The following is a 20,353-nucleotide window of genomic DNA, read 5'->3' on the forward strand; positions in this document are numbered from 1 at the left end:
CGGCCGCTGGCCTTGTGTAACGCCGCCGCCCCGGGCTGCCGATGTCGCTCCGGCGATCGCCTGCTTGCTAGGGCCGGCAGGCACAACATCCGCCCGTCCCACCATCAGGGGAGGGATCCGAGTCGCCCGCCCTGGACCACAGCGACGGAAACCCGATGAACCTGCGTGGTGCCTATACCTAGGGCACAGCTTCGGCGGAGAGGAAACGCACAGCGATACACGCTCGTACGTACGCATGCAAGGGCTATTAGCCTCGCCGCTCGTGGACCCTGTGGATACCGGGTTTTTCTGGGCCTCATACCCGGCCAACTCCGGCCCACACTGCGATGCCATCCGATGGGCCTCACACCCATCGTCAGGCCGCCCAACCAAGCCCAGCAACGAATTCAAACGCCGCCACCTGGCTACCCCGATCGGGATCTCACCGGACAACCGCACCACCGTCGGCTCCGGCCGCCGGCCCTTCTTCCGGCGACTGGGCACTACTTTCCATTCCGAACCAAGAAAATCACCGAATGTAAGGGCCGGAGGACGTACCTTTGGAAGCGGGCCATGCCATGGCCGGACCGCCGTCGCCGCCATCCTCCGATGCACGACGCGGCGAACGATCTTGATCCTCTCCGTCTTCTCCAGTCCAGTCCTTGCCGGATCATCCTACGGAATCGCCTCATCCACCATCAGCGCGACCTCTTCCTCTAAATATCCAATCCTGAAAGCCTCACAGATGTGATCTGAAGGCGTAGGTGACGCCGCCTCCGGTAGGCAGGCATGAAGATGTCGGCCGTTGTCGTCACCCTCCTCCTCATCACTCTCCACTAGCGCTCGGAATCATCCTCCGACTCGCCGGTCGCCGCCGGCGCCTGGGTCGCGAGACCCGTCTCCAGTCGCCCCGCCCATCGCGAGACCCCTCAGGTCAAAATGGTGCTATTAAGGGTATCTTATACTTACTAACAAAAGTATGTACATACGCGGGTATGTATATACCCAAGATTTTGTTATTTGACTAATTGCATTTTATTTTTGTTTCCTAACTATCCAATACCTACTAAAGAAAATATTATAATATCCGATCGACATATATACCTCAAGTGGAAATACCCAATATATCTGCACACTTATATACCCGGTTGTGTAAAAAAAATCTTGGAAAATATTATACATACCCAATCTACGTGACATATATCTAAAGTAAAACATGGCCACGTATATATCCGCCTACGTGACATAAGGATTTCCTCTTTCCTGCACATATTCCACACTTGTACATGTATATATATTGGCCTATGGCCATCTGGAAATACAAGTTGCATATTTCCTAACACTATGGAGCTGGTGCATCCTCTGTACGGCACCTAATACAGGAAATGAAGAACACGAGGTGTTGGTGCATCAACATCAAGCACGACACCATTACAACTAACTAATATATATTGTTCCTCAAAAAAAAAACTAACATATACTGTTGACGACACCATTACAACTAACTAACATATACGCGAACAAACATATTGTCTTCACTAATAAATTATCAATACACTATCAAGTAAATTGTCCCCTCTTAATTATTATCGAAGCTCCACTCTGTCTTTTCAAATGTTTCGTCACAAATTTGTTAAAAAAATGAAAGTCAAAACGGAATCAAGGGGTACAAGTAATCAATTTATAAAGAATAAAATCATGACATTGCATATAGATAATACAATTTAAATGTAGTTCATCGGTCAGTCATGCCAATTTGCGAATAAGGTAGGGGAGGATGCCTCCATGGTTAAAGTATTCCAGCTCCACCTACATCACAAGAAAGGACAGGACAATGTAGGTTGTTTTAGAATATGTGCAAGAGGCATATTTTTATGTTTGGCCATAAGTTTAGAAAAATTAACAACATGTTACATGAATAAATATACATGGAGGCTAAATTTTAGTTTGAAGACTATATCAATGCCTCAACCAGTTTACATTATGGCTTAGATATGACATACCTGTGTGTTAATGCAAAGTGTGCAAGTGAAGGATTTCCCATTTTGTGTCGTAACGATCACATCTTGGCCTGGACGGATCTCGGTAATCTTGCCAGGGAGGTCGATCGTGAAACGCTCATGCCCACTGAGGTTGAGTGAATCTGCATCCTCGCCAGCCTTGAAGCGGAGAGGGATGATCCCCATCCCCACCAAGTTACTCCGGTGGATGCGCTCGAAGCCCTTAGCGATCACTGCCTTGACGCCCTGTTCCAAAACACCACACAACTTGTTGATTAGTTCCATCCTGAGCAAGATTGAGGATCGGCATAGAGTCTCTCTATGGAGATGAATTGATTACCAGGAGCAATGGCCCCTTGGCGGCACTATCACGCGAGCTCCCGGCTCCATACTCATCACCGGCAAGAATGACCATGTCATGACCCTCCGACTTGTATTTCTGCATTGCATTAATTACAACGACAAACAAAAAAGTTGTAAGAAGTGGTTTTGAAAAGTGCACAGTTTTAGCAAAACATCAATAGTACACTTTTGGTGGATAGATTGTATATGAACCGAGGCGTTAATGTGGGTGATTAGATATTATTTCAGTGACTCCACAACTACTCAAATACAGGTAATTTTGATGCAACTTTAAAAATAGACGATCACATACCATGGCAGCGTCGAAAACGTAATGCTTCTCCCCCGTAGGGACATGGACAGTTTTAGGCCCCACCTCTCCCTCCAAAAGCTTGTTCACAATCCTAATGTTGGCAAATGCCCCTCTCACAACGATCTCGTCATTGGCACGTCGGCTGCCATATGTGGTGAAGTTCTCAGGCTTCACGCCGCGCTCCAGCAGATACTTGGCGGCAGGGGTTCCTGGCTTGATGACCCCCGAGGGAGAGATGTGGTCGGTAGTGATGCTGTCCCCCAGGCTTAGTAGGCAGTAGGCATCCTTCACTGAGGGCGGGCCGGGCGGGGTCATGGTTATATTTTCCAGGTACGCTGGCTTGTGGATGTAGGTGGATTTCGGATCCCACGGGTAGAGCGTCTCTTTCGGGACCACTAATTTGTTCCATGCATCGTTGCCCTCCGTGATGGAATCATACGTGTCCACGAACATCTTCGGCAACACGTTGGACTTGATAACCTAGTCATCATGTAGCATTTCAGTTATAGATGAAGGATCTAATAAGTTATCATCACAAGATATTTTTTTCCATGAAATATTTAGTGGTACTATTCTCGCTTCATCAAAGAATTTTATCTCATATATTAGTAATCGGAGTGAGAAAATTTTACAACACATATTCTAGAGCGTGATTAATTTATCATCAATTTTAATCAGGTTAAACTTTACGGAATAAAGATAGCTAAAACATGGGCAGGAGTATTGAAGTTACACTACCTGCTCGATTTCTTCATTTGTGGGCCATACATCCTTGAAGTAAACCTCCTTGCCATCCTTTCCAATTCCAATAGGTTCGTTCTCAAAATCAATGTCAACCTAAAACGGCACAATTTGTAATGAGCCCTAGTTAACCATCATGCGAAGGAAAAGAGGGAGTTATTCCTATGTGAGCATCAAGGTGGGAGAATGTAATGGACTTACGGTGCCAGCAAGAGCATATGCAACAACAAGAGGTGGTGAGGCGAGGTAGTTAGCTCGAGTTAGAGGGTGCACACGACCCTCATAGTTACGGTTGCCCGACAACACAGCAACAACAACAACAACATCTAACCAAATAATATAAACCATGAGTACAAACACATTGCAGTGAAAAATATTTAGTGTGCATTGTATTACCGTTATCTACAATAGCATCTGATAAAGATTTATCAAGGTCGCCGGAGTTGCCGATACAAGTGGTACAACCATATCCGACAAGATGGAAGCCTTGATGGTTCAAATATTCTTGAAGGCCACTGCATGAATAAATCACAACATATTTTAATGCCATTCCCCATATATACACTATACGTTGCAACTATGATTCCATGTTTCTTCAAAAGGTCGCGGGGTGGCAAAAGGACATATATACCTGTGTTCCAAGTATTTGGTGACAACCAAAGATCCAGGGGCCAGGCTTGTCTTAACCCATGGCTTCACCTGAAGAAAAGTTTTTTTGCACAGTCAAAAACAGATTGTCACCACAAGAGAAGAGACGAAGCACAAACAAAGTCATCCATCAAATAGAAGATGTGAACCCATTATGAAAGAACAGACCTCAAGACCCAATTCGCATGTTTTTTTTGCCACAAGGCCAGCACCGATCATAACGCTAGGATTTGATGAGTTTGTGGAACTGCATACTGCTGCAAGAACCACACTGCCATGTGTGATTTCAGCGGGTTGTCCATAGAAGTCAAATTTCACAATTTTATTATGTTCTTCCTTAGGCACTGCATAACCCTGAAATGTTTTTGAAGAAATTATAGGTATTTGGCGACTAATGTTGGATATTTAATCTCATTCCTGTCATGCATTAGCCATATGCCGCTAAACCAAAAGCTTACCTTGAAACCAACCTCATTGCCCAGGCAAGTATGCCAATCAGATTTCATCTCCTTCAAAGGAACCCGGTCATGAGGCCTACAATTTGATTAATCAAACAATACATCATAATGCACCTCCCCATTAGCAGAACAGTTATATCATGAAATAACATGAAGGAGGATATCGAAGGAACTAAATGTCCTCTAAATAGAGAGGAACTATGCACCCAAATTGAAGCACGAGTACTCAAACTTGGGAGCTTCCATATTTACTCAATGAGAACAACATAGTCGTAAAGACCACACACCTCTTTGGGCCGGCAACAGAAGGCTCCACCGTAGTAAGGTCCAGCTCAAGATCTGAAGAGTAAACTGGTCCCGTTTGAAGCTGCCATCATGAACACAAGTTTGTCCATATTCTGAGTAACATAAAACTCAAAAGCGAGCATCATAATGAAAAAACAAAGGCAAAGCCATACCTCATTGCAGTCTACAAACATCTTGTTAGCTCGCAAATATGCTTCAATCATTGATACCTAAATCAAAATGCAATATTTGATTAGTTTGCATAAGGATGCAACCAACTTAATACATAGTATGTAGTACCCATGTTTAAGTGCTTTACTATTTACCTAAAAGCAGTTGAGTGACTTCCATGGAGAAGTGGTCGTGCTTTGGAAATAAACTAGTATCGTTTTTATTTTGTGGGTTTTTTCTTCAGGGAAGTCCATATTTAAACTCTAAATTGACACAAATGTCTAAGAAACAACCCTAAACTTCAAAACCACCTAAGTTACAACCCTGGACTTTCAGAACGGTGCAACTTTTAATCCTCACTCTGCTCAATCGGTTTTTGGTTAGTTTGACTGGTTTGAGCAGATGTCCCGCCTAGTCAACATCCACATGACCTGCCATGTCATGAGGAAAGGTCTTAAATATGTATTATCCTTGTATTTTTATCTGTTTGGCAAAGAAGTTTGAAACTTTCCCAAAATGATCATCACTGTACTGTTCATTTATACAATGTTTTCAATTGTTTCTCGACACTTCATTTTTGGTCAAAATTTGAACATAAAAGGTCCTGCTGTGTATTTTCCTTGTATTTTTTAATCTGTTTGGCAAAAAGCTTGAAACTTTTCCTGGTTGATCAGCATGGTAGTGTTTTTGTTAGAGAAGATTTTTATTTATTCTAGGATACTTCCATTTGTTGTCAAAATTTGAGCGAAAAAGGTCCTCAATGTGTATTTTGCTTGTATTTTTTAATATGAAAGGAAAAAAGTAAACTTTCATAGAATGATCAGCATGGTAAGTAGTGTTCCTGTTAGAGAATATTTTAATTTTCTAGGCACTTTTACTTTTGCTCAATCTTTTACAAAAAAGGTCCTAAATATGTATTTCTTTTTCCTTGTATTTTTTAATCTGTTCAGCAAAAATGTTTCAACAAAAAAAGTTTGGAACTTTCCCAGAATGATCAGCATGGTATTGTTCATTTTGTTGAAAGTCTTCAATATTTTGGAAACTTTTATTTTTGGGTCAAATTTTGGCCAAAGACAGTCCTGAATGTATTTTCCAAGAGCGGCCAGATGGCTCCCGAGCTCATCTGCTCCTGCGCATGAACAGTAAAATCAAAAGAAATACTAGAAAATTTCAAAAAATTCCGCATTTTTCCATGGAAGATGGTGTTAGTGCATGAGGTTCGTGCCAAATTTCAGCTCGTTTGGACATCTGAGCTGCTCTCAGCAAAAAAAACAAAACAAAATTGAGGTGTGTGAAAAAGTTTACTGTTTGGGACCAATTTTTCTCGACACGTCTATTTTTGGGTCAAAAAAGTGTGTTGGTGACGTGGCGGCTGATGTGAATGCTATCTGGGTCGGTCAACTGGTCAAAACCATCCAAACTGCCCAGAAGCCCGTTTGAGGGAGTCAGGGTTGAAATTTGCATGGTTTTGAAAGCTTAGGGTTATATCTTAGATGGTTTTAAAGTTCCGGGTTATTTCTTAAACATTCGTGTCAATTCAGCGCTGAAATATATATGGATTCGACTTCTCTCCATAAAATAAGAACGAAATATGGACTTCTCTTCTTTTTCGTAATTATTTGTTTCTAGGTCACTCAATGGGCTAAGTAACAAATTAAACTGGCAATAGCTAGAAAATCAAGCCCCAGATTACTCATGTCTTTTAACTATTAGGCTTTTGGATACGGCGAAAGCTTTTAGCTTTCTTGTGTGAATAGCTAGTTAATGACCTAAGTGCCCAACCAAAAACGCCCTATAGTATGTGAGTTGTTTTATGGTACCCTCAAACTAATATAAGCCCTTCATTTGTTCTAATCTGATGGACAGGATTGTTTGGCACTCCAGTATAGATGCCTTGGAGTACTATCGTTAAAACTTCTGGAGTACCACCACTTCGAGGGTAATTTGGTAATTAGGACTAGATTGTTATTTCTCCACTTATTAAGGGATAAAATCAACATGCTGGCGGCGCTTAAGCTGGCGACCGAGCCATGATTTACGGGATGCATAGAGAAGGACTTCTTCACATCCCAAAAACAAAATCACATCAGATCTCAAAAGAGATAAAACGCGATGAGGTGAAATAATGCAACTATTAGTAATTATGTGATTGTTGGAATTGGAAACATGAACCGATTGCTTGACAACGCTAGAAACAAAGGTGCATGCACTGCGCAGGTCCAGCGGAGGCCGGAGGGACGGGTTGCCGGCGGCTAAGTTGCCAGATTTTCATGCATGTGCGTGATAGGGCATGAGGACGGCTCCTCCGGGAGGATGCAGCAAGCCGGCAACCGTCGTTGTGCACGATCAGAGGCGGCGGGCGTGCGCTTGATCAGATGAATGTTTTTTCTTTTCTTTTTAAGCTGATCGGATTAGGAAATTAGATCACGGGAATATCTCAACATTATACCTAAATTAAGGAGACAAAAAGTCTAAAATGCCCTCTCAAATCAACGGTGCGATTTTGTTGGTACTCCCACCTCTATCTATGGAGTACCAGGGTACTGTAAAAAAAACCTAGTATGTAGTGTAATGGAGAAGCGCTATGGTTGGCTCACGGTACCAGTTTAACCACCTATATCATGCTTATTTAGCTATCAACAAATAGAAATGTGATGGAATAGACTAAGAGTAGTAGATAGTTAAACATACTGTTTCATCACTTCGCCCTATTAGTCTGAGGTAATCTAATGCCACTTGATCTACAGGGAAAAATCCCATGGTAGCGCCATATTCCGGAGTCATGTTTGCGATTGTGGCTCTAGCAGGCAAAGGGATGCTGCCCACACCCTCACCTGAATGTAATAGAAAAAAGGAGAAAACACTAATTAAATATGACCAATATATACGAACATGTTATCTGTCGCTATTTAGTACGAACGCCTACCGTAAAATTCAATAAATTTGCCAACAACACCATGCTTCCTTAGCATTTGGGTCAAAGTAAGGGCAAGGTCTGTAGTAGTGACACCATCCTGTAACTTTCCGGTCAGCTTGAATCCAACCACACCTGGTAAAACCATGCTCATTGGCTGCATATGGTAATAACATGTGGTGAGATGCAGCTAAATCAAATGTTAACTAATAATAATCAACATTTATCATTATTATATTGCTGAACTTATAGTGAAATAAGGAAGATCAATCTCAAGAGCACGCGGACAACTAGTGTCCCAGAAAGAAATTATATCGAAACAAGAAGATCAATCTTAAGAGCACGCGATTTCCACTTGAGATTTACCTGCCCAAGCATTGCGGCCATTGCTTCGATACCACCCACTCCCCAACCTGCAACACCGAGACTATTAATCATTGTGGTGTGTGAATCAGTGCCAACCACGCTGTCAGGGTACAAGACACCGTCTGCTTTGAATACAACCCTGGAAAGATACTCAAGATTGACCTGAAATTTGTGTTACAAAACCAAATATGAGTACAAAGAGCTAGTCAGACAGGATACTTATTAGCCGTACAGAAATTGGCCCCTGGACCCAGATCATTTACTTGATGAAGGATCCCAGAACCAGGGGGCAGAACCAGCATATTGTTGAAAGCAGATGACGCCCATTTGAAGAAACTAAATCTCTCTTTGTTGCGGCTAAACTCCAGGTCCATGTTTTGTTTCAATGCATCGGCACACTTGGCTACATCCACCCGCACTGAGTGATCAATGACGAGATCCACCGGAACCTGCAATACTCCAGATGAGAAATCTGTATTGGAAAAAAAAAGTTCAAGATAAAGAAAATACGTGTTCTATATCCCTGGCTACTTGAAGTGATTTTGCTATGATACAGAACAAACTGATAGAGCATTTTGGATAACAAAGATGGCAGATGTGTACCAGTGGATTGATCTTTTTGGGATCACTGTCTAGCTCCGCTATCACATCTCGTATGGCTGCAAGATCTACAACAGCTGGGCCGCCAGTGTTGTCCTAGAGAGTAAGGGCAGTCATCAGCAAAATACATTCCAAAACATGGGGAATTAATCTTGTGTGATGTATCAGTTCAATACCATAAGAACAAGCCGTGCTGGCTTGAATGGTATCTCGGCAAGCTTTGGGGATGTCTTCTCCCAGTCGATGATATTCTGGACATCACTCTCCGTAACTTGGAAGTTATCGTAGTTGCGGACGGCTGATTCTAGAAGAATGCGGATACAGTAGGGAAGCTTATCTGATAAAGCGGAATATAAGATATTTGTCAGAATTATTACTTTTTGCAAATCTATGAAGAGTATATCATTGCAATCTATACGTACGCAAAATAGTATGATTATTATGTATGCAATTCGAATATGGTTGTACCGGCAAACGTGCATTGTGCGTTCTCAGTTGCTACGAATAAAAACTGCACTGATAGAGGAGGAGAAAACTCGAACAAATAAATGAAAAACAGAAAAGAGTCATTACCTACCTTTGGATCATTCAGTGCAGGAATGCTGTAGAACTTGCCATACTCTCCACCACCAGGCTTAGGGAGGCTGGTCAAGGTATTCGCGAAGCGATCGGTTGCTGCATGCAAACACAAACAACAAGATTCTTACACGTGCTTGATAGTTAACGTTATTATATTGCTGAACATCATGCAGCTTCATGTGTCGATCGTGGGCAGCCTCTGCTTTCTATGGTGTCTAGCAAAAACAACGGTGGTTGTAGCATTTGGCGCGGCTGGTTGAAGCTCCACCAATTGTCTCTGGTTCAAGCAAAAAAACGGCCGTACCATTTGGCACAGTTCGTTGCAGCTCCACGGCGTACTGGTCGCAGCTCCACTGTAGCCGGATGCAGCATCCAGTCTGATACTCCCTTCGTCCGAAAATACTTGTCATCAAAATAAATAAAAAAGATGTATCTAGATGAATTTTAGTTTTAGATACATCATTTTTATTCATTTTAATGACAAGTATTTTTGAACGGAGAGAGTAGCATATACTCCACCGAACCATATATAGCGCAGTAGTCCCCCGCTCCCCATAAATGCCTTTTGTAGCTCGAGTGTGAGTGAGCCTCTTCAAAAATTATATTCTATAGTTTCGAATTTTTTGAGAAAAGAATCCACATTGTGGTATACTACATGTGTAAATTTTCATAACGAAATATGTTAACAAGCAAGGTACACAAAAAGGAAAAAATCGTGATTTTAAAAGCAATGAACGGTATATGTAATGTTCACTATAAAAAAATCAACGACTTTGCCATTTTTTAGCTGGTGCGTGTTATTGTATTTCATCATGAGTAGTATACATCTATAAGAGCATGCACAAAAATTTCAGAATGTTTTGAAACTGTAAGATTCATTTTTTGAACTTCTGAAAAAAAAAAGACTCCATGGAGCTCGAGGACACAAACGTCTCTCCCCGCTCCCACACCAATTAAAGTCAAGTGGGGAAAATCAATCAACCCGGTGCGTTGCTAAGATAAGCCACGAGCGGATGGGATCCACAGCTACAGTTTCGTGTATATTACCTCTACAAAGCTACAGCTATCTCCATTCCCCGCATGGTCTCTCATCCGCTCCGACGACCAGCGGGTGCTCGCGCGCGTACCTGGGGCGGCCGCACCCGCTCCCTCCACGGCGCTGCCACAGGGAGCGGCAGCAGGCTGCTGACGCCCCCGCCGCGCCAAGAAGCCATCGCGGCTTCGTCCAGGCACCGGCAGAGAAGGTCCAACAGACCTTCCCTGCCCCAGCTTCTCCACCACGATCTTCGCCGCCACCGCATGCGAGCATCGTCGGCGGCAACGAGGAGGAGAACGCTCCAAAAAATCCCCAGCTGGAGGACGCGGGAAGGAGGAGCGGAAGCCAAGGTGGGATTGGGAGGATGTGAGGGTGGTGTTGAACCAGTGGCCGTGGGAAGTTTGGAGTCCAGCCGTGGACGCCATGGGGGATTTGCCCGAGAAAAAGCACCAGGCAGAGCACTGGAGTCGTAATGGCCAATCAGTGGAGGAGGAATTATTGGAGGGAATAATCTACTGTGATTGAAGGCAAGTGTGTGGGGCCAGTACAAGCACCGTAGCCAGTAGAGAAATGCAAGTTGGAGGGAGCAAACATCCAGCAAACACACGGCCGGCGGCAAGCAAAGCCGTCCCCGTCCGGCCGGCCGTCGCGGCAAACGAAAATAAGGGAAGATTAAAAACGAAGCAAACTAATGGAAGAACCCATGTGCAACATCTACATGCACGAATTTGTACGCGGCATGAGTGCCACACGAGGTATTATTCCTCATCGACCGGCTACTGGTACGTACGTGACAGCCATTCGATCAAAACTCGGTAGCACATTTTTAAATGTTTGAAAAATTCTGAAAAAAATCCAGCACATATACACAACATCAATGTATGTTGTCACAAAATTTAAAATCAAAATTCAAAACATAGTTTGAGAAACATAAATGACAAATTCGACGGTAAATAGTACACAACATAAGATGGGCTTTAGATTTGGCCCATTATCAATTGATGTCATTTTGTCATTTTTGTATCTTGAGCAATGTTTTGAATTTTGATTTGAATTTTTTTTACAACATACGTTGATACACTAGATTTTTTTTTCAGATTTTTTCGAACATATAAAAATGTGCTACCGAGTTTGGAGCACCGGGAGCACCCTAGAGGTGGGAGTACCAGATATTCTCCCTTGCCTTGTAATATAACTGTCTATATAATAGTTCTATTACTGGTAGAAAGAAGGGAAGCAGATTCGTAGCACTCCGGGTGCTCTGCACCCCTGTGCGAACATTAAATTCAAAAAATATCGAAAAATTTGAAAAAAAAATCAATATTTTGTAATATAAAACCTGACTTTCCGATCTACTCCTGTGTGTAATTTCGTTTAAAAAATACAAGGAAACGTATTCGTGGCAAAAAAAGACAGAAATTTTTTATGTATAGAAAAAAACTGTTTGAATGGATTTTTTGTTCGGACAGTATTTCCTTCATCACGGATATGTTCTAGTATTTTTTTTCATGAAACTTCGCACGGGAGTCGATTGACAACCCAGGTTTGATATCCCCAAATTTCTTTTTTTTTGGTTTTTTTTGCGATTAATATTAGTATAGAGGTGTGCAGCACCCAGGAGCTCCTGTGTATTTCCCTAGAAAGAAGTGCTTATTTCAACCTGGTTGCCATCGTCTTGTTAACTCGGACAGTACGGAAGTGATTGGGACAATGGAGAGTGGAGGACACTTGGCAGGAGGACAACTATAGTTTTCGATGATTGCTATTTTTTGGCTTGTGATTTTCCTATTATTAGATTTGAACATTGTAATAGGGAAGCAAATAAGGTAATTCCTGAAATTGCTATGCCAGCGAAATTTTCCGTCACTAGGGGTTGGTCTAAGGAGCCCATGAATGATATTGCACTTTTTCTTATTGACAATGTAACCGTTATTTCTAATTAATAAAATTGCAGTTTTATTCAGAAAAAGTGCTTATTTCAACATTGAACTCACGGATAAATGCCCTTTGGCTCATAAGTGTGTATACACCTGATATTGGAAAAGTAATTAAAAATTAAAAAAAGTCAAAAGTTTCTTTGAATAAAATTGTCTTTTTGGCACTACTATATATCGTTTTCGCGAATAAAAGCCCATCGTTGACTTTAGGGCAAAAAGTATTGTTATATACAAGTCACTATTCACACTTTTTTGTCTAAACTTCCATTTTTATTTTCCCCTGAAGTCAATAGGGTTTTATCTTTCGTGCAATTTCTTTTACGAGTACAATGGAAGGCCAAGTTAGTTTCAAAAATATTTTCAGATTTTTTTGACTTTTTAGTAATTACTAATATTTCCATAGAGTGTATATACACCCAAGAAGCAAATGCTCCTGTCCTGAAATCACGCCTTTATAATCCTGAACTCCAATACAATTTATATTACAACTCTAAACTCTGAACTCCAACTTTCTGGAAGGTTTTGACATGTATTGAAGACTTGACCGACTAGTAAGCCGCCATATCATTAATATTTGACCCAAAAAATGAAAGTGTCCAGAACAAATTGAAAAACCTAAAAAAAAAATGAGCCCCACCATGCGGACATTATTGTTTTGCTAAACAAAACGAAATATAGAACAAAAATACATATTTAGGACCATTTTTGGTCAAACCAAAAAAATAAAATTGTCCAAAAAAACTGAAAACAGTTTAAAATATTAAAACTGCCATGCTTATCATTGTGGCGAAATTCAAAAGTTTCTGCCAAACAAAATAAAAACACAACGAAAATGCATATCCCAGACCATTTTTGGTCAAAAAATGTCCAAAATATAAAATTGTCTGGAAAAAATTGAAAACATTCCCAAAATGAGCCTTGCCACGCTGATCATTTTGGGTAAGTTCGAGTTTTTTTGCCAAATAGATTAACAAATACTAGGAAAATATATATCCTCTCCATCTTTGCTTGATTTTAGTTGTATTTCTAATTCTATTTGGCAAAGAAGTTTCAAACTTTCTCAGAATAATTAGCATGACAGTGTTTAGTTTTAGAATATTTTCAATTTTGTATGGACAGTTTATTTCGTCGTTAAATTTTGACCAAACATGGTCCTCGATATGTATTTTTATTACGTTTGCGAAAAAGCTCAAATTTTCACAAAATGATTAGCGTGACTAAGGATTTTTTTCAAAATATTCTGGAAAATTTAATTGTTTGGTCATTTTGACAATAAAATGGTCCTGAATATGTACTTTTTATTCTATTTGGGAAAAAAGTTTCAAACTTTCCTTGAATTATCCGCATGGTATTGCTCTTTTTTGGGAAAGATTTCAAATTTTTCTGGACCCTTTAATATTTTTGGACTAATTCTGGTGATGTGGTGGCTGATTAGGCGGTCAAATCTTCAAGGCCTATCAAAACCGACCAGAAACTGGTTTGAGGGACACGAGGCTGAAACATATCCGGTTTTGAGAGTTTAGAGTTATATTGCACACGATATTGGAGTTGAGGGTTATAAATTAAATTAGGGCGTGAGTTCAGAGTTGAAATATGCACTTTTCTCTTACTAATACACTATAGTACTTACGTGATAATAATTTTGGATGAGTAACAGTTGGTACGGGTGTGTACAATGCAGGTAAAATCTGGTCTAAAAAACTCTTATATGGGAGTCCAAATATTGCAACATGCAAGTGTTGAGGAAATATCCTAAAACAAGCTTTAGTAGAACGTAGTTTTGACCTCCATAACCACTCTAGAAAATGCTTTCCTAAGTTCTAACGCATGAGATCCTTAAGGATGCTTAGCATTGCACTGGTTTCAGTTTTATTGCACTTGGCTCTACCCATTCACTTAGGGCATCTCCAGAGGCACCTCCTACTCTTGCTTCATTGTCCGTCTAGACATGGTCGCCCAAAACTCCCCATATATTTGAACCGTTCCTAGCGGTGTTTTTGCGGTCAAATGGGGGACATCACGGAAACATCCAGACGTACCCGCCCGACAAATGAGGTACGTGATTTGGTGAATGCCCTTGGAGATACCCTTACAACCGATCCACATTGTCCATGCTCTTACAGTGATGTGTCACACTAATGACTTGTTAGAAAATATATGAAATTACATATAAGGTCGCCTTTGCCTGGAACATGTAGTTCATATATAGGTCATAGTTCAGTTATATTGAGATGGTACCCAAGAGGTCATACAATTATAGTTTTTTTTTTTACTTTTTAACAAATTTATCTTCTTTTGGGGTCAACCGTTATGTGCTTAATATATAACTAGCATAGTGGTCCACGCATATGCGTGTGGCAACATCATAATCATTGATTAAACTTTTTCTAAATGTATACGAAACAGGAGCATATAGATTCTGAAAGCCACGGACACTCATCCAAAAAATACCAACAATTTTTAGACCTACGAATGTTCATTTGTGCTTGAATAGTCTGCAACAAAACATGATTAAATTGGTGTATCGCCAGTAAAAGTATACATTTGCTATATTTTACACAAAAAATATTACAAGAGTCTCCATCTTTTTCAGGTTGACCGTTATAGATGCTAGATAACATTTTTGGCACCACAACACCAACGCTCCACTTATATTCAAAATTTCCAAAGTTATATTATTGTTTAAAATTATATTACCAAAGAACTAATGCTCCATGTGTGCATGTGAAAATGTACTATGGACATGCAAAACCTCATGAAAAATATGTTTTCACATGGCTTGCACACATACAAAATACTATGCCATGATTGGTTCGGTCACATAATTTATTTATTTACTTATTCGGCAGCTCAAATAATGAATGAAAAAAAACTGATTTACTCTTGGCCACACATGAACCTGTTTAAAAATATTAAAAAAATTAACCAAAGTTTTTTATCTGAGAAGCTCCAAAAGGACATTCACAAAAGTACATCGCGGGAATAATTACAAAGATATAGATTCTATAGGGTAAATTTTAATAATTTGCAAACTGTGCAAAAAGTAAAACCATTGTGCATTTACCTTTTGGGCGCTATAAATTTTCTAGTGCATGACTTTTTTTTCTTTTGTATAGATCAAACAATCGTAAATTTTAAGCACGGAGTTCATAAGGACCCATGTTTTAAAACCAAAATGTCTACATGCGTTAAAGTTTTAAAATTCCTCAAAATGCCAAAAAATGGAACAGTTGTAGCAGTGTCGGCAGTACAATCCAGATTCTCTAACTTGCTAGAGCGAATTCAGAGAGCTACCTCTAAAGTGAACAACCCTTATTGAATGCTGCATCAGAAATGGTACGGTGTAACTATTTCATGATGTGACTTAGCTTAGCTAAGTTAGAAACCTCAATCCTTCTTTATAAGGAAAAAAAACCTGTCCCATGCCAAGAACAAAAGTAGATAAGCTTTACCTGGCTCCACGCCTACTGAAAAAGAAAGCCTTCCGCAACAAGTCCAGATCCAAATCAGGTAGCTGCCTCATCGAGCGAGCTAGCAAGACTGGAAGGGGCGTTGGAAGGAACACATGCCAAGTTGCCGGAGGAACAGCGGCGTAGCCAAGTTCATGCTCACCAAGCTGGTCGTCACCGGCCGGCTACGGCGTCCACGTTAGTTATAGGTGCTCGCCATCACTGCCGACTACGGTCTGTGCTCACCGAGCTCGGTGCCGCCACCGACATACGCCTGGCCGTTGAAGTGCTGTTTGCCAAGCTCCGCTCGAGCTTGCAATGGCCGGAGAACACGAGAAGTGTGGTAATTTCCAACGGAGAGCGATGGTTAGCCGCTTGAGAAGAAACTGCAGCGGCAGGGGGTGGGTCTTCTTGGCCACTTGGGTTATACTACTATACCGCTGACCGAGTTGACCAAAACATCCTCCATCTCCATTTCTCAAACTCATATGAATAGTTTAGTTGAATACACACACGGGAGAGAGAGAGAGAGAGAGAGAGAGAGAGAAACCACACGCGCACGCACCTGCGTCGGCCATCTTGCGCAGGAAAAATCGCTCGATGGACGGCCGGCACGGCGGCGCACCAGCCGTCGTTCCGGCGTCTGTCCGCGAGACGACACACGCCGATGACCACCCGCACGGCCGCGTGAGCGTGAGGCGCCTGGCCGCGGTGCGGGCAAGGAGCATAAGATCGGCGGAGGCAGAACGGAGCTGGAGGGAGAAGGATCTGCCGATGGGACTAGCTATGTACTAGCAATAGTTTAATGAAAATGGTGCATGGCCACGAGCTACCTCCAACCCCAAAGCTACTAATATATTGCCACTTGCACCCAATTATCTGAGGACAACTGGACGTGTCACGTGAGTTGGATAGGGGGCATTGTATGCTAGTCTTTTTTTTTTCTTGAAGTGGAAGTCATTTTCTGCTGGCCGATCGGATCTAGGAGTAGATCCGAAGAGCAGCCAATGGAGACGATGCACGCTCGCTCAGTCCATTAAACTATCTCACCGTTTACCTCGTGGGGTGCTGCTTCGCCACAAACAGTACAATCTCTCTCTCTCTCTCTCCCTCTCTCGTACGTGGAGTCGTGGACCAGCGATGATAAAGGTCTGATGGTCCTACGTGATTTGATTGCTCACGCTACAGAAACAGCATATTAGCTTCCGCGTGAGATGGATTGCCATGTATTCCGGTCACCATTAACGGTTTACCGGGACATCCCACCGAACTGAGTTCAAGCCTGCTACTCCGTATTTGTGCTCATCTGGGAAATTCAGCTAACCTATACCTAATATATTTAGTTTAATATTAAAAGAATAAAACTTTTATAGTTCTCCATACGTCATCCTTTTACACCCGTTGATTTTGTGTTAATCATAAAGATTGACGGTTGAGATTTAAAAATAGATCTACATGATATTACATCTTCATCTAATAATATCAAAAGGAGGACTCGATGCGCCCCTTTGCATCCGTTGATTTTGTAATCATAAAGATTGACGATTAAGATTTAAAAGCAGATCCACATAACGATGAACTGGGTCTGTATGTAGGAAGCGGAGATTAGGACTTCCATATGATGTACGTACCTCCTCGCCAAGGGCATATCTGGCTAGATTTTTTGTACGTCCCAAATCCCAATTCCATCCAGTATAGTCGGATCAAGGTCGCCTATATGTCTCCCGGCGGACTGCCTCTCCAGGCCTCCATGGTGCCTGGAACGACTTCAACTCCATTTTAAACGACCCCATGTACGTAGGCCTCCTCTACTTCGAGCCGAATCAAACCCAACCCTGTAGCGGCTATCACAGCGGTGGGTCACCCTGTGCATTTTAAAAACCAAATCCGGAAAATGAACCAAACCGAACCAATTTTATGGTGTTTATGGTTTATGATTTCGGTATGGTATGAACTTTTCATACAGTTTTGAATTCTGATTTTTATGGTACATACCAAAAAACAAATGGTTTACCAAAGTAAAAATTGAAGGAAATATGCCCTAGAAACAATAATAAAGTTGTTATTTATATTCCCTTATATCATGATAAATGTTTATTACTCATGCTAGAATTGTATTAACCGGAAACTTAGTACATGTGTGAATACATAGACAAACAGAGTGTCCCTAGTATGCCTCTACTTGACTAGCTCGTTAATCAAAGATGGTTAAGTTTCCTGACCATAGACATGTGTTGTCATTTGATGAACGGGATCACATCATTAAAGAATGATGTGATGGACAAGACCCATCCGTTAGTTTAGCATTATGATCGTTTAGTTTTATTGATATTGCTTTCTTCATGACATATACATGTTCCTCTGACTATGAGATTATGCAACTCCCGAATACCGGAGGAACACCTTGTGTGTTATCAAACGTCATAACGTAAGTGGGTGATTAGAAAGATGCTCTACATGTGTCTCCAATGGTGTTTGTTGAGTTGGCATAGATCAAGATTAGGATTTGTCACTCCGAGTATCGGAGAGGTATCTCTGGGCCCTCTCGGTAATGCACATCACTATAAGCTTTGCAAGCAATGTGACTAATGAGTTAGTTACGGGATGATGTATTACGGAACGAGTAAAGAGACTTGCCGGTAACGAGATTGAACTAGGTATGATGATACCGACGGTCGAATCTCGGGCAAGTAACATACCGATGACAAAGGGAACAACGTATGTTGTTATGCAGCTTGACCGATAAAGATCTTCGTAGAATATGTAGGAGCCAGTATGAGTATCCAGGTTCCGCTATTGGTTATTGACCGGAGATGTGTCTCGGTCATGTCTACATAGTTCTCGAACCCGTAGGGTATGCACGGTTAACGTTCGATGACGATTTGTATTATGAGTTGTGTGATTTGATGAACCGAAGTTTGTTCAAAGTCCCGGATGAGATCACGGACATGACGAGGAGTCTCGAAATGGTCGAGACGTAAAGATTGATATATTGGAAGGTTATGTTTGGACACCAGAATGGTTTCAGAAAGGTTCAGACATTTTCCGGAGTACCGGGAGGTTACCGGAACCCTCCAGGGGGGGGGGGTTAATGGGCCTTCATGGGCCCTAGTGGAGAGAGGAGGCGACGGCCAGGTGGAGGCACGCCCCCCAAGCCCAAACCGAATTGGACTAGGGTTGGGGGGCGGCCCCCCTTTTCTTCTTCTCCTCCACCTCTTTCCCCTTCCCCCTTCTCCGGAAAGGAAAGGGGGGCCGAATCCTACTTGGACCAGGAGTCCAAGTAGGACTCCCCCTTTGGTGCACCCCCCTTGGCCCGGCCTCCTCTCCTCCCCCCTTTTTATACGTGGGAGGGGGCACCCCAAAGACACACCAAGTCTTCTCTTAGCCGTGTGTGGTGCCCCCTCCACAGTTACACACCTCAGTCATATCGTCATAGTGCTTAGGCGAAGCCCTGCGCCGGTAACTTCATCATCACCGTCAACACGCCGTCGTGCTGAGGAAACTCTCCCTCGTCCTCAATTGTATCAAGAGCTCAAGGGACATCATTGCTACCTCTTGAGCATGCGTTGGTTTTCCCTTGAAGAGGAAAGGGTGATGCACCAAAGTAGTGTAAGTATTTCCCTCAGTTTTGAGAACCAAGGTATCAATCCAGTAGGAGACAACACACAAGTCACCTAGTACCTGAACAAACAATCAAGAACCTTGCAACCAACGTGATAAAGGGGTTGTCAATCCCTTCACGGTCACTCGCAAAAGTGAGATCTAATAAAGATAGTGAAGTAAATTTTTTTGCTATTTTTGTTGTATAGATTGGAAAGTAAAGATTGCAAAATAGTAAACGAGATGCGATGTAAATAAAAGAGATGCAATATGATAAGAAAGAGACCCGGGGCCATAGGTTTCACTAGTGGCTTCTCTCAAGATAGCATGTATTACGGTGGGTGAACAAATTACTGCCGAGCAATTGATAGAAAAGCGCATAGTTATGAAGATATCTAAGGCAATGGTCATGAATATAGGCACCACGTCTGTGTCAAGTAGATCGAAATGATTCTGCATCTACTACTATTACTCCACACATCGACCGCTATCCAGCATGCATCTAGAGTATTAAGTTCATAAGAACAGAGTAACGCATTAAGCAAGATGACATGATGTAGAGGGATAAACTCAAGCAATATGATATAAACCCCATCTTTTTATCCTCGATGGCAACAATATAATACATGCCTTGCTGCCCCTACTGTCACTGGGAAAGGACACCGCAAGATTGAACCCAAAGCTAAGCACTTCTCCCATTGCAAGAAAGATCAATCTAGTGTGCCAAACTAAACCGATAATTCGAAGAGACTTGCAAATATATTAAATCATGCATATAAGAATTCAGAGAAGAACCAAATAATATTCATAGATAATCTTGTTCATAAACCCACAATTCATCGGATCTCGGCAAACACATCGCAAAAGAGTATTATATCGAATAGATCTCCAAGAACATCGAGGGGAACTTTGTATTGAGAATCAAAGAGAGAGAA

At 41.8% G+C, this 20,353-nt stretch overlaps 1 protein-coding gene across 6 annotated transcripts; it reads right to left on the reverse strand.

Annotated features, from left to right (window-relative positions):
* Positions 1-1,538: 1,538 nt before the first annotated feature.
* Positions 1,539-16,668, reverse strand: LOC119267948 (putative aconitate hydratase, cytoplasmic). 6 transcript variants are annotated; one of them, XM_037549409.1, is made up of 20 exons: positions 16,384-16,668; positions 9,391-9,492; positions 8,994-9,154; positions 8,821-8,913; positions 8,481-8,666; positions 8,218-8,379; positions 7,864-8,008; positions 7,629-7,771; positions 4,940-4,996; positions 4,769-4,848; positions 4,482-4,557; positions 4,192-4,377; positions 4,007-4,074; positions 3,772-3,890; positions 3,577-3,701; positions 3,373-3,471; positions 2,635-3,114; positions 2,320-2,418; positions 1,983-2,225; positions 1,539-1,788 (listed from the first exon to the last, which is right to left on the reverse strand). In XM_037549409.1, the coding sequence occupies exons 1-20, from the start codon at positions 16,544-16,546 to the stop codon at positions 1,726-1,728; spliced, it is 2,850 nt and encodes a 949-aa protein (XP_037405306.1). In that variant the 5' UTR covers positions 16,547-16,668; the 3' UTR covers positions 1,539-1,725. The 6 variants fall into 6 exon arrangements, with proteins under 6 accessions (XP_037405306.1, XP_037405304.1, XP_037405303.1 ...); XM_037549407.1 differs by lacking the exon at positions 16,384-16,668 and adding an exon at positions 10,524-11,015 and having other exon boundaries at positions 4,279-4,377; XM_037549406.1 differs by lacking the exon at positions 16,384-16,668 and adding an exon at positions 10,524-11,015.
* Positions 16,669-20,353: the final 3,685 nt, after the last annotated feature.

The sequence above is a fragment of the Triticum dicoccoides genome, chromosome 3A (genome assembly GCF_002162155.2).
Source record: "Triticum dicoccoides isolate Atlit2015 ecotype Zavitan chromosome 3A, WEW_v2.0, whole genome shotgun sequence".
In the NCBI taxonomy this organism is placed as follows: Eukaryota; Viridiplantae; Streptophyta; class Magnoliopsida; order Poales; family Poaceae; genus Triticum; species Triticum dicoccoides.